This window comes from Notamacropus eugenii, chromosome 1, assembly GCF_028372415.1.
Source record: "Notamacropus eugenii isolate mMacEug1 chromosome 1, mMacEug1.pri_v2, whole genome shotgun sequence".
In the NCBI taxonomy this organism is placed as follows: domain Eukaryota; kingdom Metazoa; phylum Chordata; class Mammalia; order Diprotodontia; family Macropodidae; genus Notamacropus; species Notamacropus eugenii.
The window spans coordinates 236,044,137-236,062,229 of NC_092872.1; the positions used below are offsets into that span (position 1 = coordinate 236,044,137).

General features: G+C 35.4%; 1 protein-coding gene across 11 annotated transcripts in view; it reads right to left on the reverse strand.

Moving 5' to 3' along the window:
• The window catches only part of ADK (adenosine kinase), a 634,537-nt gene that overhangs the window by 399,430 nt on the left and 217,014 nt on the right, over positions 1–18,093 (reverse strand). For all 11 annotated transcript variants that reach the window (XM_072628114.1, XM_072628109.1, XM_072628112.1 and 8 more), the window contains one exon: positions 2,824–2,902. In XM_072628114.1, the coding sequence (XP_072484215.1) occupies positions 2,824–2,902 (79 nt within the window). The remainder of the gene's footprint in view (positions 1–2,823; positions 2,903–18,093) is intronic.

Genomic DNA, 18,093 nt, shown 5'->3' on the forward strand with positions numbered 1-18,093 from the left:
ATAAATATGTTCTTCAAACTAAGGCATCTGTATTTAATTTATTCTGAAAAAACTAATATTTAAAAGCACAAATATTCTTTGACATTATAAAGCAGAACTGCTTTTATAAATAAATGGAATAAGCAAAAGGTTATCTCTAAAATGAGTTTTTATTTATTTGAAAATTTCAAAAGATGGCATTTATAACAATTGTCAATACTCATTTTTAAAAGTTCATGCTAAATATATTGTGAAAAGATAATGATAATCAATGTAAATATAAAATAATGATCTCTTAAGCACCCCAGATTTTGCTATAATAACTGATTATGATGTTTGAGTCAACTCCAAAATTACACCAATAAAAAAGGAATGGCTCTAGCCTTTTCCATTTGGCCTTCAAAGTTCAAAGTACTGAGAAAACTACCATGACTGACTGAGATATTGTTTACTTGTTCTTCAAAATTCTCAAGATTAGAAAGAATTCATTATACTGCTTTCCTTCATTACCCAAGCAATTTACTTGAGTGAGAATGGCATAATTAATTTTGGACAATTCTCTGATTAAAAATATATAAGCTGTTATTTTTTAAGAATTACACTTCCAAACTGATATTCTTAATCTCTGATAATTCCAAGTGTCTGATGATAGGACACAAAGATGCTAAACTCATAGTGTAACAATCAAAACACAATATAGGATTAATTAACTGAGACACAGTGTACCTCACTAGGGAAGTCAAAGTCCTTGCTTCGTGGGTCAGACCACAACTAAAACAGTAAATTCACTGCTTCTAGTCAGCTGTCCCCCACATGCCTGAAATGCCTCCCTCTCCTGCTTCAAATATCAAACTTAGTAATTTATTTTAAATGCCAATTAAAATCCTGCTTTCCACAGGAAGTCTTCCCCAATCCTTCTTAATTCCAGTGCCTTCCCTCTGTTAATTATTGTCTATTTATCCTGTATATACGGATTTTTCCACCATGACTCAGCTGTGCTTTCATCCAAGAAAATCTTTCAGTGACTAGAACATTTCACTCTGGAATATCACTTCACCTTGCCCTCACCCTTTTGCCATGATTGTGAATTCCAGTCAGGGCTTTCATTTTAGGGGGAGAAGAAAGTAAGGCTGGTGACTCTGCACAGCCTTCCCTCACTCAAATCAAAGTCAACTGCAAGTCATGTCATCATCTTGTCCTCTTTCAGAACAAAGTACCAATACAACCTGCGAGTAGCAGCTCCTTCTCTTCTCCTCTCCTCTTCCTTTCCCTCCCTTCTTCTCCTTCCATTTTAGGGGGAGAAGAAAGTGAAGTTGGTGACCTTAAACAGCCCTCCCTCACTCAAAACAAACTTAAGTGCAAGTCATGTCATCATTTCTTTGATGTCAAGGACGAACACAACAATTGTGCTACTATCACTATGGAATTAACCATCCTGCCCCATTCTAACTGCTTTCTACTTCCTCTCTCTCTAATCTTTTTTGCTCCTTTTTCTAAGTGTTATCTTCCTCCATTACAATGTAACCTCCTTGAGGGCAAAGATATCCTTTTTTATTGGAATTTATTGTATTTCTACCCTAGCACTCGGCACATCAGTAACTTATCGACGTGGTTCCCAGAGGCTATGATTTAGTAGCAGTTAATAAGTGGGAAAGACTAGGAGACACATGGGCCTTGAGACAGAGCCAGATGAGAATTAGTTCATACAATTAGTAATCATACAATTACAGTTCTGGAGATGGAAAGGACCCCAGAAGGCACCTAATTCAAACCCTTCATATTACAAATGAACTGAAAAAATAGGAGATGTTTAATATAGCTGTTTTTAAGTAGTGAAGAGTTATAAAAGTTGGCAAGGGATTAAGCCCAAAGGGGCAGAAATATGGATATATTTAATATTATAAATATAAATGTGTATTTATATATAATGAATATTATATAAATATAAACAAAATATAAATGAGTAGAAGCTATAGAAAGGCAGATTTAGGATTGATACAAGGGGTGGGCGGCTAGGGGCCCAGTGAATAGAGCACAAGGCTGGAGGGAGGAGGACCTGACTTCAAATCCTGCCCCAGACATTTACTAGCTGTCTAACCCTAGATCTGTCACTTAACCTGTTTTTCTGTTTCCCCAACTGTAAAAGGGGATAACAGTAACTATCTTGAAAAGTTGCTGTGAGAATCAAACGAGATCATTATAAACCAATTAGCACAGTTTCTGCCACATAGTAAGCACAACTGCTTGCTACTAGCTATTAATATTACAATAACACTGCATAATAGTTGTGTCTATCTAAAAACAGAATGAGCAGACTTGGTGGTTAATAGTTTCCATCTCACAAGAGGAAACTATTAACCACCAAGTCTGCCTGTTCTATTTGCTATTCTAGCAAATACTGAAGAATCAATGATCTACTTTGTAGAATGGAATTTTGTCCAAGTATTACTTGGACTGAATAGCTCCTGAAGTCCCTTTTCAGCTATGAAAATCAATGGTTCTATATGGTCCTTTAAAGGCTTTGTAGATTTTTCGAAGGAGAGCCTCCAAATGAGCCTCCCTAATTGTGAAGATGAAATATCAGGTAGACAAGGTATCAACTCTTAAGAAACTATATGTCAAAACTTAAATTTATTGTGAGAAGTGAAAACTGAGCTGTAAATCAGCAAGAAAAATTTGTTATGAGAAATACATTTTTTTCTTTAAACTGAAATTTCCAATTAAAGATTGATGAAAGAACATATTCTGCACTAACAAGATTTATTTCAATGAAAAATGTGATGCAAAAGAATTAACATTCTCATTTTCATTTCTTTTTTTAAATTATTTAAATGATTAACTAACCTGAGCCACTTTAATAGAGTTCTGTGTAGAACCACCAGCATGATAGTCCACTTTGAACTTTTTAACAAGTTCTTCAAACCTGTTTTAAAAAAAAACACAAAAGAAAAACTTAGGTTAGGTTCCTTAAATTATCACAGTGGAAATCTGGATGAGAAGTGAACAAGATTATGTCATAGTACAAGCTGTCTTAATGCTAGCTGGCAGGATATTATCAGTCAACATATTCAGAAACTTTATTAGAAGTAGCACATTTGACAAAGGCTCATAATAAAATTATAATGGGGATTCAACACTATAAACAGACTCTGACTTACGCAGGTGATCACAACGCCTTAAGCATGTGTAGTCTGCACATTTATGTACTGCTCACGGTCACCCTAAGATATGTAGGGTTGGTATTTGTACCCATGTGACAACCAAGAATAGAGGTTTGGCAGGGATGGAGCACTTTTTCAAGGCTAAAATTAAGCAGGGAAGGACAGCGTCAAAAGCAAGAATTATAAACCCCAACTGAGTGCTCAAAGGCTGCAGTTCTCCCTGAGGGTCCCCAAGACCACTTCAGGGAATCCTAGAAGGTCAAAACCATTTTCATAGAAACATGAAGACATTTAAACCCCTAATGTGTTTAAGAACCCATAGATAAAACCAACCCAAATTAAATCTCTTTGATGGAGGAAGATCTCCAATATTTTTAAGAGTGTAAAGGGGACCTGAGACTAAAGTTTAAGAACTATTGCCCTGGAGAGAAAAGAAGAAGGATAAGGATGGGGAAAATGACACTGGATTTGGCAATGAGAAGGTCTTTTATGACCAATTGCAGAAGAGAGCTAAACTGCCAGGCACCAAGGAGTAAAAGCCAGTAGGGCAGAAAGGGAAGGGGGCAGGGTTTGTGTATGTTTTTTAGTTGTTGATATTTTAAGGATATATAAAACCTAAGTATCTTTGTAAGCTAAAGGGAAAGTTCATGAATATGGGGAGATGAACAAAAAATGCATAAGGTAAAAGGGATGACTGAGTAATCTACATCACTAAGGAAAGGAGAAGGAAGGTAATCCCTGGCAGGAGTGAAGCAGGTTCCATTTCAAAAGAAGAACAATGACCACTCCCCATGAGACTGGGGGAAAAGAATAAACAAAGGAAGACTACTGAAAGGATTAGAAAGTTTCTAATGGATAACATCAAACTTCTCAGTAAAGAGAAAACTGTGTGTGGGTGGGGGAGAGTTATGGGCTTATTAAGGTAAAGGTTTGGAACAGCTGTTATGGGAATGGAACAGAAAGTCGGTAAGAGACAGATCAACAGTGAAGAAACTTTAGCAAATACCAGGATGCTACAACCTTGCTATAGAGCTTGTTAAATATCCTTTAGCTAGATTGCTATAATTTAATATAAGACTTGCAACTTCACAGGCAACCAAATCATAGAGAAAAAGTCAGTCTCAAAGTCAGAAAGACCTGAGTTCAAGTTCTGTGTCTAACTATGGAGTCTGGACAGCACACCTGGTCTGTTAATGCCAGGAATGAATATGGATCAGAGTTAGGAGTTGTTTTCATTTGGAGCTGCCTTCACTAAAAAATCACGGGTACAGACCAAAAATAAAGTAAATCTACATTTTTCTGTTATTCTGTCATGTTTTCCAGTCATGTCCAATTCTTCATTACCCCATTTGGGGCTTTCTTGGTGGAGTAGCTTGCCATTTCCTCCTCCAGCTCATTTTACAGATGAGGAAACTGAGTCAAACAGGGGTTCTGTGGCTTGCCCAGGTTCACATAGCTAGTTAAGTATCTGAGACCAGATTTGAACTCAGGGAGATGAATATTCCTGACTCCAGGTTCAGCATTCTATCCACTGCAGCACCTAGATGCCCCCAAAATCTATATATACAATAGAAAAAAATAAAAAACAGAAAACAAACCAAGGGTGGGGAAAAATATTTCAACTTTGAGGGGTTTACCAAAGATTAGACCCAAAAGAATCTCACAAGCCCACCAAAATGAACAGTATAAGTTAGATTTTAAACATAAAAGAACACAGAAAAGAATTCCATAGATGTACTTTATAATATACAAAAAATAACAGTGATAGAAACAATTGATCTGCTATGTACTTCCATTGTTTTTTATTTCAACATGAGCAAATCACATGATTTGGGAACTCAAGTACCATTGACTCTTCAAGTACTTGGAATCAAATTCCTTTCCTGATAAACCATTCACCCAAATTGTCTGGAAAGCCCATAAACTCACTTCTCACATTTATGGTTTGAATATATTTTCCCACAAGTATCATTTCAACGTACACAATAAAGTAAGTAGAACAGACAAGATGCCTAAAACCGGAGACTTTCCTTCATCACTGAAGCCTGAGTTACATCTGGAAACTCACTTTCTTTCTACTCCTTTTTAAAAGCTATGAAGCCCAAACACTCATTAGAGACTTCAAATACATGTCTTATTACCTGTAACACTGATAACAAAAACCTGAAACAATATCTGAACTGTTTAGCTAACACTATGCTGCCAGTTCTATAATCTCACAAGGGTTTCCTACTGTCCAACCAAAAGTATCAAAAACTGTGAGATGTCATTAAGTATTTCCTTGCTTCAAAATAATCATCATTCCAGTGACTTGACAATTCAATGAATCAAGTTTTCTTTTTATGGGAATGAAAAGAAACACAAGATTCTTAATCAATTTAGAGAACTGGACATCTTGATAAAATCCATTCAAGGATATGCAAGTGATGACTCCGATTTCATGATGACACCAATCATAATTAGGTTATTCAAATTATGTCACTCTTCTCTGTACCCAGTTTAAGTATGCTGAAAAAAGTTCTTTCTTCTGACATAAAGGGGAGAAGTTCCCTATGATTCCAAGGTACTCAGAACAAGAGAAAATGGAATCTATCCAAAAATCTCATTTAATTTTATTTCTGGAAAAATGTAAAAGTGCCTCATCTTGCTGCAGTACTTCCCAGGTATACTGGGACAAATTTCTACTATTTCACAAAGGCAGTTTCCCAGATCATCAAAACCATCTGTTAAATCACCAAACAACTGCTGCTGGTTACCCAATTTAGAATGTATAAGTAGGAAAATGTGTGTATTTTGTTTTGAAGACAGTCAACTTCTTGCTACAGTTATACATTTTTAGGAGTCATTGATAAAATCCATAAGATAACTTGAGAACAAAGTAATTTTTCTAATTCCCCTCTATTTTTTAAACTGAATTTAATATGTTTAAATTTGACACAATAAAAAACAACTAAATTACATGGTTTAAATTCTGTTTTATTTTCTATGTTAGTCCATTCTAAGTCTCCATCATGTTGGGGGCTAGACAAAAGCTGGTCTAAGCTTTTCAAATTTTTGTCCACTGGCATTCAAGTAGTTACCTATACTAGTAGTGTTATTAGGAAAGACTGAGAGAAACATTTCTCGAACATTTATTATTTAATAAACAAATAATACATACATGAAAAACTGACATCAATTGGGTAGGTTCAAATGTTTAGGATCAAATTCATATAGCATTCTTTAACTCACAAGTCAGTTCAATTTCTATTGCTTTTGAACAGTATGTGTGAGTGAAATTTCTTTAATTTTGTGTCACTTATATTACCATCTCTTACTTCAACCCTTAATATTCTGGGCAACTCATTATAATCTTTCAAAATCAGAAAATGGTTTGCTGTTCTTGGCCAAAAAGACAATACCACAGTTTTTAAAAGCATTTTCAAATAGTCAAATATGCTCCAATCTATTTTTTTAATGAATAATATTGAGGTAGAAGCTTCTACGAACCCTTATTCACTTCTATATATTTCTGCCATTGAAATAATTTGTAATGTGTCTCAAAAAACCACCAAAATGGAATATACAACAAAATTTTCCAAATCTTCAATTCTGCTTTGCAGGACTAAAGAGGGATGAACATACCTTGAAAGCTGGCATACAGCTTGGTCAAATACTACTTGAAGCAGTATTGTTAAAATATAAAATTCCTGAGACTGTGGCAATGATTTGCCTGCCTTTACTTTATAGATGAGTAAATTAAATCAAAAAGAAATAGGATAAAATCACGTGTGAAAAATCATACCAAGTAAAAAGCAAAGTTGAGATTCAAATTCAGGACTTTTGACTGAAAACATAATACACTTTTACAACTGTTGTCTCCTTTACATGCTAACATAATACATTCATTGTTACTAAAATCCTGAACTACTTAAGTGTCTCATTTTAAAAGTAATTTGCAAATTAACATGGCAAAATTTTTCTCTTGGAACTGCTTTGCATCTTTTCATCACTCAACTATTACAAAACAACATATTTTAGGAGATACACTAATGAAAGTCACATACTAAAGAGATTAAAAAATAAATTGTTTCTTCAATGGAAATGTGGACTTGTGAATACAGGTACTCCCTCCACCAAATTACAACCAATCCATATGCTCTCCTCCAAGTGATTTTCATCCACTTCCTTTCATAATTCAAAGGAATTCACCAAATGTGTCAGAAGTTTTTCTCTATATCTTTATGTGGGTAACAGAGTAATACTCAAGCTGTTCATCTGTTTGCTTCACTCTTACCACACCTGATGTTCCAGTCATTTTACCAAAGGGCATATTTAATATTTTATTTTGTGTACAACACAGTATCAGTAATATGCTTCACCTTATTTGACGCTCACCATGCATTTCATCATGGTCTTTTGTACTAGTTACAATTTTTAATCTTCAAAAGACACTATTTCATTAGTCAAAGTCATGTGACAGATCTCAGTGAGATTATATGGAGTTGAAAAAATGGATTTATCTATCAAGAAGCAATATAATATTCATAAAACTACACAATTTGCCAAATGGAAAACTCCCTTATTTTTTTCTATTCAATTCAGGGCCTAATCTATATGAAATGCCAATCAAGGTACTGATGAACTAACTCAATAAGCTTCGTTAAATAATCTGAGGAAGAGGTACTTTGTCCTTTTCAATTATCCTGAATGATTTTTCCAGTGAAAAACTGTTTAGATCTGATGCATTTAATTGAGATCCTTCCATAACATCAAATGAGTCAACATAATACTAGACTAAATTAACAATGACAATCTTTTTACAAATGAAAACCAAACTGGCAAAGAGAACAAAAGACAGGAATAGTCAAAATTGGAAGGTAGTGGGAAAATATGTGCAGTAGTTCAGCATTGCTGGTAGTACTGAGAATCAGTATAAGTATTTCAGAAAGCAATTTAGGATTTTTCAATTAATGTGACAAGAAAGTCTAAATCCATTGACTAAGATTTTTCTATTAAGTATATATGTAAAGGCAATCATTGTTAAAAAGAAAGTCCCTATATGCAGCAAAATATATCTCTTTTTGAAAGTGGAAACAAAATCGACATCCATCAACGGGGGAATAGCTAAACAAATTGTGACATAGGAATGTCGACCACAACAATATAAAAGGAAAGGAAAAAAACACGAAACAATGAAAACTAAATGTTACAAAATTACAAAGAATAAGCATCTCCCAAAAGAAACTAAAGGGAAAGACAATCCTAAAAAGCAGGAGGGTCCACAGGTATGTAAAACGATACCGATAGCAATATTTATGTTAATATTAAAGCCAATGAAACGGTTCGGTGGATGGAGAGCGCTGCCTGATTCAGGAAACGTTGAGTACATATGAGACCTATGGCATACTATATAACCCAGAGCAAGCAAATCACGTAACAGCTTCTTTTTCCTCAAATGTAAAATAAGTATAATGATAGCACCTACAATTCAGGGTTGTTGTAAAGATCAAATGAATTAATATTTCCTAAAGAAAGCACTTAGCATACTATTTAGCATAGTAAGTGCTTAATAAATACTTCATAAATACATTATTTTCAGAATTTTTTGAATGTACTGATAACCTTCTTGATGTTTTTTTCTCTTCCTCTTTTATTTTGTATTTTAAAAAATATCTTTTGTTATACAGCATGACTCCCAAAGGGGGGGAGAGAAAAGGATCTGGGGAAGTATTTTGGTAACATAAAAACAAAATATATCCATAAAAACTTAAAAAATCAAAATAAGGAGAAAAAGTTTAAAAAATCTTTAAAGAATATAAGCTGGAAAATTTAAAGCAAATATCTGGACTATTTCCATTAATATGGGTGAAATAAAGTGAATTTTGTGTAGTCATAGTTTAACTTCCTATATGACATGCTTACATTTATTAAGTATGTAATCACATATACCACATGAGTGTACATAATAAGGACTTTAAAATAGAACACTAGAGGTAAGATGGCACAGTAAGCAGTAAAACACTTATTCACCTCCAAACAAACATAAAATAGCACTCCAGAACAAATCCTATAACAGCAAAGCCAGTGGAAAGATGGAGTGGAGTGGTCTTTTAGCTTGCAAAAAGGGTCCATCTCACTTGGGTAATGCAGAAGGCATTCCAAGAGAGGAAGCATCCCAGCAAAGCAAGCCTCAGCAAACCACAGGGAGATTCTGAGGCCAGTGAGTTGTAGCAAACAAAAGCCAACACAAGCCACCCCCCCCCCCCCCCCCCCCCCCCCGCCAACGCCACTTCTCCACCCCTGCCCTGACACGTGTCTAAACATTGGGAGGGGAACCAGTAGATATCAGCTCTGAGAAACACCACATGCTCCAGTGTAAACCCAGGAAAACACAAAAAAAACACCAACTAGCCTCAGAACATGCCAGACACCACTACTAGGACTACAGTTCAGCAACAGATAAGCTGCCAGACTCCTACAACCTCCAGCAGCACCAGTTACTCCCGATTCCACCTCCTCAACACAGAAGCAGATTTGTGGTTCCCCCATGGGCCTCAGGGCAACATTAACAAGGCACCAGGTAAACAATCAGGGCCTGCAGCCACTGGCAAAAGAAGCCTGAGACACAGCCCCTTCCACCCTAGGAGCAGAGATCAAATTGAAAAGAAAGGAAAAAGGAAAGAGGGAGAGAGAGAGAAAGAGAAAGAGAGAGACAGAGACAGAGAGAGAAAGACAAAGAGAAAACGAGCAAAAACAGCAAAAAAAGGAACTGACCATAGAAACTTATTATGGTGACAGGGAAAACCAAGACACAAATTCAGAAGGGGACAACAATGTCAAAATACCTATGGGCAAAACCCCAAAGAAAAATGGGAAGTTGTTATGCAAGAAAATTATGAATAAAGATTCAAAAGCTTTGAAAATGGCTTAAAAAGAAGAATTGGCCAAATGAAAAGGGGGATACAAAAATCTACTGAAGAGTACAACTCCTTAAAGAGTACAATTTGGCCAAACAGGAAAAAAATACAAAGTCTTAAAAGTCAGAATTGAGCAAGTGAAAACTAACAACTCCATGAGACATCATGAATCAATTAAACAAATTCAAAAGAATGAAAAAAAATGAAGAAAATGTAAACTATCTCATGGGAAAAACAACTGAACTGGAAAATAGATCCAGGAGAGATAATATCAGAATCACTGGACTACCTAAAAGCCATAATCAAAAGGAAGATCTGGGCAACATGTTTCAAGAAATTACCAAGGAAAACTGCCCTGATCTCCTGGAACCAGAAAGCAAAATAGGCACTGAAGGTCCCAAAATAAAAACCCAAAGGATCATTACAGCCAAATTTCAGAACCATCAAGTCAAGGAAAAAATACTACAAATGGCCAGAAAGAAACAAATATCAAATATCAGGGAGTCACAATCAGGATCATCCAGGACTTAGCAGCTACAACATTAAAGGACTGAAGGTCATGGAACATGATATTCTGGAGAGCAAAGGAGCTAGGACTACAACCAAGAATCACTTAACCAGCAAAATTAAGTATAATACATTAAGAAAAAAATTCAGTGAAATAAAAGAATTTCAAGACTTCATAAGGGGAACAGAACCAGATCAAAAATTTGACCTGTAATATCAAGACCCAAGAGAATCATAAACAGGTAAAAAGGGAAAAGAAAACATAATGGATTCAAGAGAGTTAAACTGTTTACATCGCTACATGGGAAGATGATAACTGTAACTCTTGATAAGTGTATCACTAATAGTACAGAGAGAAAATATATACAGGGTATGGGTACAAGGTGAATTTAAGGAAATTATATTAAAAAAAAATTAAGGGATGAGAAAGAGGAGTACAACAGGTGCAGAAGTAAGGGAGAGATAGAATGGGGTAAATTATCTCATGTGAAAAGTTTTGAGAAAGACCTTTTACAGTGGAGGGGAAGATGTAAGGGGCAGGTGATATGCATAGCTTGAACTTTACTCTCATCAGTATTGGCTCAAAGAGGGAATAATATTCACAATCAGTTGGATATGGTCATCCCCAGCAGGGAAGTAGGAGGGAAGGAGATAAAGTAGGGGGCTGGGGAGGGGGATTAACAGAAGGGAGGGAAGATGGGGGGGTGGTAGACAATCAAAAAACTGGTAAGGTGGGAATGAGAGGAAAGAGAGGACAAACAGGAGGAAGAATAAGATGGAAGGAAACATACAGGTAATAATCATAACTGTGATTGTGAATGGGACGAACTCTCCCATAAAACAGAAGCAGGTATCAGAGTAGATAAAAAACCAGAGTCCTAGAATATGTTGCTTACAAGAAACACTTGAAACAGAGAGACACATACAGAGTAAAGTCAGGGGCTGGAGCAAAATCTATTATGCTTCAGTTGAAGAAGGGGTAGCAATACTGATCTTAGACAAAGCAAAAAAAAAAAAAATAGATCTAATTAAAAGAGATAAGGAAGGAAACTATATCTTGCTAAATTGTACGCAATCAAAATAGAAAAGAAAGAAATAATCTACCTGTCAGGTCTACAGGGAGGGAAAGAATTCATGACCCAAAGAGAGACATAGAGCATTACAGAATGTAGAATAGATCAGGGCTTCTTAAACTGTGGGTTGCAACTCCCAATTCACAGTTTAATAAGTGCTGAAGGGATCTTGAGTAGGAAAGGTTTAAGAAGCTCTGGAACAGAAAATTTTGATCATAATAAATTGGAAATCTTTTGTTCAAATAAAACTCCTGCAACCAAAATTAGGAGGAAGGGAGAAAGCTAGGTAACAATCTTTACAGCAAGTATCTCTGATAAAGGTCTCATTTCTCAAATATATAGAGAATTGAATCAAATTTATCAAAATACAAGGCATTCCCCAAATGATAAATGGAAATGGTCAAAAGATATGAACAGACAGGTTTCAGAAGAAGAAATCAAAGGTAGGTATAGACATATGAAGAAGTGTTTTAAATCATTTTTGATTAGAGAAATGAAAATTAAAACAATTCTGAAATATCACCTCACACCAGTCAGATTGGCTAATATGACACACAAGGAAAATGATATATGTGGGAAAGTAGGTGGGACAATTGGGACACAAATGCACTATTGGAGTTGTGAACTGATCCAACCATTCTGGAAAGCAATTTGGAACCACACTCAAAAGGCAACTAAGCTGTGCATGCCCTTTGATCCAGCAATACCACTACTAGGTCCTAAAAAGATCACAAAAAAGGGAAAAAAGGACCTACATGTGCAAAAATATTTAAAGTAGCCCTTTCTGTGATAGCAAAATATTGGAAATTGAAGGGATGGCTATTAAATAGGGAATGGGTGAACAAGCTAAGGTATATGACTGTAACAATACTATTGTGCAATAAGAATTGAAGTTCAGAAAAATCTGGAAAGAGTTGTACAAAGGGATGCAAACTGCAATGATCAGAACCACAAAAACACTGTACATAGTATCCCCAACATGTGTACTAATCAGCTATGAAAGACTGAACTCAGTGAAACAACAATTAAAGACAAGTACAAAGGATACATGAAGGAAAATGCTATCCGTATCCAGATAGAGAACTGATGGAGTCTGAATGCAGATCAAAATTTATTTTTTCATTTACTTTATGATTTTCTAGTTTTTTTCCTTTTGATCTGTTTCTTCTTACACAACTGTGATGAATAGGGAAATATGTTTTACATGACAACATATGTATAAACTATATTGAACTACCTACCATTTTCAGAAGAGGGGAGGGAGAAAAATTTGGAACTTGAAATCCGGTCAATATGATTGCTTTAAAATTTCCTGTAACTGGGGGAAAAAATACTACTTAATGCAAAAAGCGAATAAAATAGGGCACTAAGAGAATACTATTTGGTTAGCTATATATTGGTTGGTCATTCTGAAAGCAATCCAAATCTAAAATAGAAAACAGAAATGACAGTGATGCAACAAAGTCAAGATAAACAGTCTACAGTCTGGCAAAGGAGGCATCAAAAAATACTAAAGAAAATCATACCTTAAAAAAAAGAATAGGCGAAATGGTAAAAGAGGCACAAAAATCCAAAGAAGAGAAAAATGCCTTAAAAAAGAACTGGATGAACAGAAATAGATTTTTAAAAGTCACTGAAGAAAAGAAGTTCTTAAAAAATAGAACTGGCTGAAAGGAAAAGGAGGCACAAAAGCACACTGAAGAAAATTGTTCCTTAAAATTAAGAATTAGGCAAATGGAAGTTGATGATTCCATGTGATGCCAAGAAACAAATGAAATCAAAAGAATGAAAAAATGGAAGAAAATATAAAATATCTCATTGGAAAAACAAGTGACCTGGAAAACAGATTCAGTAGAGAGAATTTAAGAATTACTGGACTACCAAAAAGCCATGATTAAAAAAAAAAAAGCCTAGAGAACATCTTTGAAGAAGTTATCAAGAAAAACTGTTCTGATATTCTAGAACCAGAAGGTAAAAGAGAAATTGAAAGAATCCACTGGTAACCCTCTGAAAGAGATCCCAAAATGAAAACTCCAGGAAATCCTGTAGCCAAATGATACCTCATAGATGAAGGAAAAAATAATAAACGCAGCCAAAAAGAAAAAATTCAAATATTGTGCAGCCATAGGCTTTTAAATTGAAGGGCTGGAGGATTTGGAATAAGATATTCCAGAGGGCAAGGGAGTTAAGATTACAGTCAAGTATCACCTTCCCAGCAAAACTGGGCATAATCCTTCAGGGAGAAAAATAGACATTCAATGCAACAGAGGACTTTGAAGCATTCCTGATGAAAAGACCAGAGATGAATAGAAAATCTGACTTTCAAATACAAGAACCAAGACAAGTAGAAAAAGGCAACAGGCCAGAAAAATCATAAGGAATACTGCTGACATTCCTACATGGAAAGATGATACTTGCAACGCTGGAGAACTTTCTCATTATTAGGGCAGTTAGAAGGAGTATACATAGACAGAGGGCACACATGTGAGTTGAATATAAGATATCTAAAAAACTAAAATTAAGGGGTGAGAAAGAGGAATGCACTGGGAGAAGGAAAAAGGGAGAGGCAAGGTAGTGTAAATTATCTCCCATAAAAGAGGCATGAAAGAGCTTTTACAATGGAGGGAAAGATTGGGAGATGGAGCATTAGTGGGCATTTAAACCTTATTCTCATCAGAACTGACTCAAAAGGTGAATAACATATACTCATTTGGGTACAGAAATCTATCTCATCCTAAAGAAAAGTAGGAAGAGAAGGGAATAAGAAGGAGAAGGGGAGAAAAATAGGATAGAGGAGGGAAATACACAGTAATCAGAACTGTGAAAAAAATTTTAAAGAAATAATCTTTGATAAAGGCCTTATATCTCAAATATATAGAGAACTGAGTCAGATTTATAAAAATTAAAGCCATTCTCCAAAAGAAAAAAGGTCAAAAGTTTTCTGATGAAGTAATAGAAACTATAATCATATGAAAAAGTGCTCTAAATCACTATTGATTACAGAAATGCAAATGAAAACAACTTTGAGATACCCCACACCTATTAGATTGGCGAATAAGACATAAAAGGACAATGACAAATGTTGGAGGGAATATGTGCACAACTGGTATAGTTGTAAACTGACTCAAACATTCTGGAGAGCATTTTGGAACTACGCTCTAAGGGCTATAAAATTCTGTGTGCCCTCTGACCCAGCAATACCACTGAGGTCCATATCCCAAAGAGATTTTTAAAAAGGGAAAAGACCTCTATGTACAAAAATACTTATATCAACTCTTTTAGTAGTGGCAAAAAATGAGAAATGGAGAGGATTGCCATCAATTGCAGAAAGTTTAATCAAGTTACGGTATGTGACTGTGATGGAATACTATTGTGCTGTAAGAAATAACAAGCAGGATGCTCTCAGAAAAAACTAGAAAGACTAAGATGAACTGATGAAAAGTGAAGTGAGCCGACGCAGGAGAATACTGAACATGGTTCACAGCAACACTGTACAAAAATCAGTGTGAATGATGCAACTATTCTCAGGAATCTCAGTAACACAATTCTAAAGGATTTGTGATGAAAAAATGCTACCCACCTCCAGATTAAGAACTGATTGAGTCTAAACACATTGAATCGTACTTTCATAACACTTTTTTTCTTCTGTGTTCATGATTAACATGGAAATATGCTTTGCATGTCTGTACACAAATAAAAATAATGCTAAAAACTTGTTTACATGAATATGAGAAAAAATTAAAATTTTTAAAGACTCCTTTTTTATAGTCAATCACCTATTGCCACTCCTAACCTCAACTGAATAATAATATTGCTATTACTATATTCAAGTTCTCCTGGATCTGTTCATCTCACTCTTCATTATTTCAAGCAAGTTTTTCCAGGTTTTTCTTCCTAAAAATCAACTGGCTCATCATTTCTGACAGTACGGTAGTATTCCATCACAATCATACACCACAACTTGCTTAGCCATTCTACAATTGATGGGCATACTCTCAATTTCCAATTCTTTCCTACTACAAACAAAGCTGCTCTAAATATTTTAGAATATATAGGTGCTTTTTCTTTATTCCTAATAGTGGCACTGATGGATTAAAGGGTATAGAGAATTTTATGACTCTTTTTTAAATAATGAGATTAATTATTTATTTTTAATTTTCAACATTCACTTCCACAAGATTTTGAGTTCCAAACTGTCTCCCCATATCCCCCCTCTGCCCACTCCAAGACAGCAAGCATTCTGATTACCCCTTTCACCAATTTATCCTCCCTTCTATCACACCCCTCCCTTCTCTTATTCACCTACCCTCTACAGGGCAAGGTAGATTTCTATAGCCCATTGCCTATATGTCTTATTTCCCAGTTACATGTAAAAACAATTTTTAACTTTTGTTTTTAAAACTCTGAGTTTCAATTTCTCTCCATTCCTCACTCACCACCCATCCTCGTTGAGAAGACAAGCAATCTGATAATGGTTACACATGGAAAATCATGCAAAACACTTCTATAAGAAGCATATTGTGAAAGACTAACTTTGTTTCCCTCTATCCTATCCTGCTCATTTATTCTATTCTCTCTTTTGACCCTGTCCCTCCCCAAAAGTGTATACTTCTAATTTCCCCCTCCTCCCATTTGCACTTCCTTCTATCAATCCCCCCTCACCCCACCAGTTATCCCCTTTCCCCTGACTTTCCTATAGGGTAAGACAGATTTTCATACCCCATTGAGTATGCATGTTATTCACTCCTTAAGCCAAATCCGATGAGAGTAAGGATCACGCTTTCTAAATTATTGTGAAGGATGATGGCAACAATAAAAACAAAGTTAATAAAAGAGGTGGGCTAAGGAGCTGTAGATGAATTCTGTTTTGGTGATGGATTTAGGATGTCTATGGGACACTAAGTTATAAATGTACACTAGGAAGTTCGCAATACTGGACTAGATAGAACTCAGAAGGGAAATTACAGCTAGATACAAATATTTGGGAGCTAGCTGGATAAAGATAATTATTAAACCCATAACAGCTGATAGAGGAAAGAAGAGAGAATGGAAGGAAAAAGGAGAGGATAAAGCAAGGAGGGAAAAAAGAGAGGAGGACAAAGGAGAGTCACAGAGACAGGAGAAAGTTAGAGACTGGGATATGGATGCTGATGGTATCACAAAGGAGACAGAGAAGAAGCAGTCAAAAACTCAAGAAAAAGTAATGGCATAAAAACTGACAGAGAAGAGAGAATTCAAGAGAAGAGGGGTGGGGTTGGTCACCAATGTCCAGTCCTACAGAGGATACAAGAAGGAAGAGATCTCAGAAAAGCCCTCAGGATATGGCAATGAGGGGATGATAGGGACAGCAGACTGTGTTGAGTAACGAGGATGCAAGCCAAACTGGAAGTGGCTGAAAAGTATGTGAGAGTAGAGACGGTGGGGAAAATAAGTGCAGACAGCTTGGTTATAGCCATGATAGAAAGATATATACACATACTTGTTCCTAAGCATTTCAAATATGTAAAAGGCAGGCTGTCACCCCTAATGAGGTATCACTTTAATCTGTCAATTTCTACAACTTTCTTTGAAGCCACTAGCACCTCCACCACATAATCCATTCAGTTAAATAAATTCATATTGTGATTTTAACTATCTTGGAAAAGGAAAGAACAGATAGGAGAATGCTTATTTCTGTAATGCATTTTAACTAATGTATAAATACTTGCCATAGTACACTATCCCTGGGAAGGCAATTAAGAAAAAAAAGAACAAAATGACTCTACCTGCTTTTCCCAGATATCCACACTACTAATTATCTACCTTGTTGATGTCAGACAATTTACCTCAATTGATGGCAAGTAGTTTGGCTTAATAAGGAGGGAAAATATTAGTAAAAATAAATTTCATGACAGCTGCTTCTAATGAGAGAGAGAGAGAGAGAGAGAGAGAGAGAGAGAGAGAGAGAGAGAGAGAGATTGAGAATAATTTAGAGGAAATTCTCAAAAATTATTCACTTACATTCTTAATCTATCCAGACACTGCTCTCAGAGCACATGATCCTAAGGTGGTATGTCTGCAGTGAATACAAATATGAGCAACAAGAAAGCTCAAAATATCTTTAACTAGACAGGTTATCAATTAGCAGAAATGTTCTGAGCTCACTTAAATTAATCTTAATTTATTATATAATTATACTCAAAGAAAGAAATTAATTCTTTTCTGAACAGTGAAAGAAATTAATTCTTTTCTGAACAGTGAAAGAAATGCCACAAATAAAAAAAATTATAAAAAAAATACCTTAATAAATTACATGGGATGTTTAATAACAATAAAAAATATTCATGTGGTAGAATGGTATAATTTTCAAGTAGGAAAAAACCTTGGAAAACACTTCGTTCAAGCCCTTCATCTTGATTATGTTAAAACTAGAGACCAGTGACAAATGATCTGTCAACATTCACACAAACAAACGTGTCAGGGTTGGCATTTAAG